This window comes from Trachymyrmex septentrionalis, unplaced genomic scaffold, assembly GCF_001594115.1.
Source record: "Trachymyrmex septentrionalis isolate Tsep2-gDNA-1 unplaced genomic scaffold, Tsep1.0 scaffold60, whole genome shotgun sequence".
Lineage (NCBI taxonomy): Eukaryota > Metazoa > Arthropoda > Insecta > Hymenoptera > Formicidae > Trachymyrmex > Trachymyrmex septentrionalis.
The window spans coordinates 6,383,344-6,387,212 of NW_017305779.1; the positions used below are offsets into that span (position 1 = coordinate 6,383,344).

The following is a 3,869-nucleotide window of genomic DNA, read 5'->3' on the forward strand; positions in this document are numbered from 1 at the left end:
GTAAATCCAGAGATTTATTTCCTGTAACATATACATATTTTAAAATTGATTTTTTATTATGAAAAGAAGTTTATTTGATATGTTGCCATATATATCAAAATATGCAAGAAAATAATGCAATAAAATATTAAATATGAAGATACCTTAGTAGTTGCAAGAAGAAAAACATTTTGTATTCTTTTTTATTTCTGCAATGGGAATTGAGAGAAGACGGAAATTCACTTCGTTGCTATTAAATGTATTATTATTATAGTATATGTTATAGATATGTAAATGGTATTTATTTGATAAGATCATTAATTCGCCGTTTCTAATCTTCATCCCGCTTACAAATTCCATTTTTGGATCATATGCAACGAGCTCCTGAAAAACAATATTATTTACGATAATGAAAATATAATGCTGGGAATTATTGTTAACAATAATCATAGAGTCATAAATAATTTGTAAATAATTTAGTATGAAGAATAATTATATTCGGATATCTTACCTTGTTTTTAGAATTAATTTCTTTAGTTGCGTCTGCGCACATAATAGACGTTTTTGTAATATCGCTGAAAAATATTCCACATCTGTCAGATGTTATCGCAACTGTTTGGCCTCCTAATGCACCCGCCAATTTAGTTTCTTTATTAGCTTTAGTAATATCCTTTAGCGAACATTCTATTAAGTTCGACATTTTTGTCTTATACATTTTGTTTCCCGCGAAAGGAACATAGTATAAATCTAAAATTTACAATGAAAGTGTTAACAATTACAAAAAATATCGATAATTGCTTGTTTAAATTTGTAAAACTTGTCTTGTGCTGTAATAAGTTCAAAAGATAAACAATACTCTGTAAGTAAAATGTTAGTAAAATGTGTATGTTAGCAGTAGGTTTGAATAGAATATGTCAGCAGATTGAAATGACATCAATTGCTGTATCTGTAAACAGAACTTGTTGGCACAATCACAGCAGATTGGCAGCAGAAATCAAGCAGAATTTGCTGACAAAATTTGAACATAGATTAATATCTGATGGCAGAAACTGAGCAAAATAGAGTAGACTGCTGTTTTGTAAGTATTTAAATCTTGATGTTATTAGTATTGAAAGATCTTTAAAAATTACATTTCTATTATTTTTTATTTTCATTTTAAGCGAACGATTTGAATATAATAAAAAATAATAAATAAACATATGAAGTTTTTTGTTGTATTTCTAGTAGCAATTTAACTGTTGTATTGTCAGATATTGTAGATTTCATGTTAAATTTATTGCCTCTCTGGCATCAAAGATGAAAACTTATAGCAGACTCTGTTCAAAACTTACTTTTTCAAGTTTAGCTATCTGAAAATTTTCTCTTTTGTATAAAAAAAATACTTACCTTCACCAATAATTGTCATACCGTAGACAGTGTCTCTATTAGGATATCGGTGATTTGCTACCACGATATCTTCATTAGTCGACTTCATGAAATCAGAATCGATTCTGCATAACTTTGAAGTATATCCGTTATATACTATTATACCACCACCTTCTACATCTCCTATGAATACCTGAAAGTATCGCGATTTTATTAATACAATATTATAGGTGCATATTTATTTAAAATATGAATTCTCTCTTTCTCTCTCTCTCTCTCTCTCTCTCTCTCTCTCTCTCTCTTTTTCTCTTGATTTCTTGATCTCTTGATCTCTTGATCTCTAAATAATTTTTCTTTAATTAAAAATAAGGTACTAACATTTGCATTATCCTTCACATTTTGGCAAATCGGGGCAAAAACTGCAATTGAAGCTATCAATCCGATGCCAGTTTTATTATGAGCAATGTCAAACGGAATTGTAACACGTTTAACCAATTTATCAGTTGATAAATCGAAGATCAGTAGCTGCGGTAAGCATAATTGATTGTCTCCAATTCTGCCTTCATCCACAATGAATAGATGATTGCATTTAATCTGAGATAGTAAAAAAATACAAATGATTTAGGGTAAGGTTACTAGTGGATCACTCTTAAAAGAACAAATTTTTTGTCCAGAACGATATCAAACAATTAATAAAATATTAATAGTTATAATTGATCATAAAGCTTATATTATAAATGATTTTATTTCATTTTGATACATTTGTATGTTTTAATTTACATTATAATAAATGAAGTAATATGACAATTATTCACATTTAGACCCCATGTACTAATTGCGGATCAGTTCATCAAACTTTATCCTTTTTAGATATAATTTCAACTGAGCATGATATTGATTAATTTTTTTTCATGAAATCTAATCTATTTACTACTTACTGTAAATGCTATAAGGCAATCCTCCTTATGGCATTACACTTTGAATGAAGTTTTGAAGATACATATCTTACACGAAGAGAATTTTCCTTTAACATTTATCCTGAAAATATGGTAGTTGTGGTACAATATAATATTTTTTACCATGCACTTTATTAAAATTAATCAAACTTATTTTATACTTTATTGTAGTTTTATTAATGAGAGAGATTTATATTAAAATTCTTCGAAATACAATATTGTCCCATGACTATCATATTTTCAGGATAAATTCTAAGAAAAAATTCTTTTCGTGTAATAACCTTAGTTTATCTTATTATTATTATTATTATTAGGCGTTAGGAACTCGAAAGCTCATTGCCGCAAATACCAAATCCCGCCACTGTTCCCGTCCCTGAGCAAGATCCCTCCATTTGTGACCCTCGTACCCGATTTCGTTAAGGTCCATTCTAATATTATCTTTCCATCTACGTCTTGGTCTACCCAATGGTCTTTTCCCATCCGGTTCACCAATTAGTACTTTATATGCAATTCGATTCTCATCCATACGCGCCGCGTGACCTGCCCATCTTAATCGACGCGATTTTATGACATTAATAATATCCGGACTATTATATAATTGATGTAATTCTGCGTTGTGTAATTTTCTCCATTCGCCCGTTTCCTCATCGCGTTTTGCCCCGATGATTTTTCGAAGTACTTTATTTTCGAAAGCCCTAAATCTTTTCTCGTCTTGTAATGTAAGTGACCACGCTTCGCTGCCATAAAGGACTACCGGTAAAATAATCGTTCTGTAAATTCTAATTTTTAAGCGCCTAGACAATATCCGCGAACCGAGTAGTTTCTTAACCGAATAGAAGCACGCATTCCCCAAATTAATTCTTCTCTTGAGCTCTTCTCTTATTTCATTAGTTTGGTTTAAAATCGATCCTAAATACTTAAAATTACTAACCCGTTCAAAAATTTTATCACAGACGACCAGGTTTCCGTTATTATGAATATAACCTTAGTTTATCTAGCACGTTTTATTAGTTGCCGACATCAATAAAATGTGCAGCGCTGTTGCTAAAACAATTGACACTTAAAAAAGATAAAACAAATGCTAAAGAATTATGTGATATATATTATTTGATGGGAAATATTATAATTATTTAAATATAATCTGTGATCCGGAACTAGTGCCTGATCTGCATTTAATGTCATTACCCTACATTTTATTGTTTTTACATAAATAAATTATTGGCAATATGTTAGTGTTATTTAACATACTTTTGGTTGTTTAAACGTTACAGTCGAATATATAATTTGTTACTTAGATGGGATATATTAATACTAACTTGTATTTGATAAACACCGCCTGTAATACCTTTACAATCATCTTTATACCAAGACCAATCTGGATATGGACGCAGAAGTGGCCCACCCTCTCCTTGTTTTTCAGTTACGGTCAGCACACCAACTGGTATGCCTTTATCTCTCATCGCAGTAATAAATACTCTACCATCTATAAGAAGTTCGTTTAAAAACGCAACTTGTGTTAGGTGTATTTATGTGCTAGATATATTTATCATAAATATATATATATATATA

At 30.0% G+C, this 3,869-nt stretch overlaps 1 protein-coding gene across 1 annotated transcript in view; it reads right to left on the minus strand.

Annotated features, from left to right (window-relative positions):
- The window catches only part of LOC108752519 (major royal jelly protein 1-like), a 4,241-nt gene continuing 372 nt past the window's right edge, over positions 1-3,869 (minus strand). Inside the window, exons 2-7 of the mRNA XM_018493369.1 lie at positions 3,617-3,783; positions 1,723-1,938; positions 1,366-1,537; positions 491-726; positions 144-363; positions 1-21 (exon numbers count right to left, since the gene is read on the minus strand). Coding sequence (XP_018348871.1) covers positions 145-363; positions 491-726; positions 1,366-1,537; positions 1,723-1,938; positions 3,617-3,783 — 1,010 coding nt within the window. The 3' untranslated portion in view covers positions 1-21; position 144. The remainder of the gene's footprint in view (positions 22-143; positions 364-490; positions 727-1,365; positions 1,538-1,722; positions 1,939-3,616; positions 3,784-3,869) is intronic.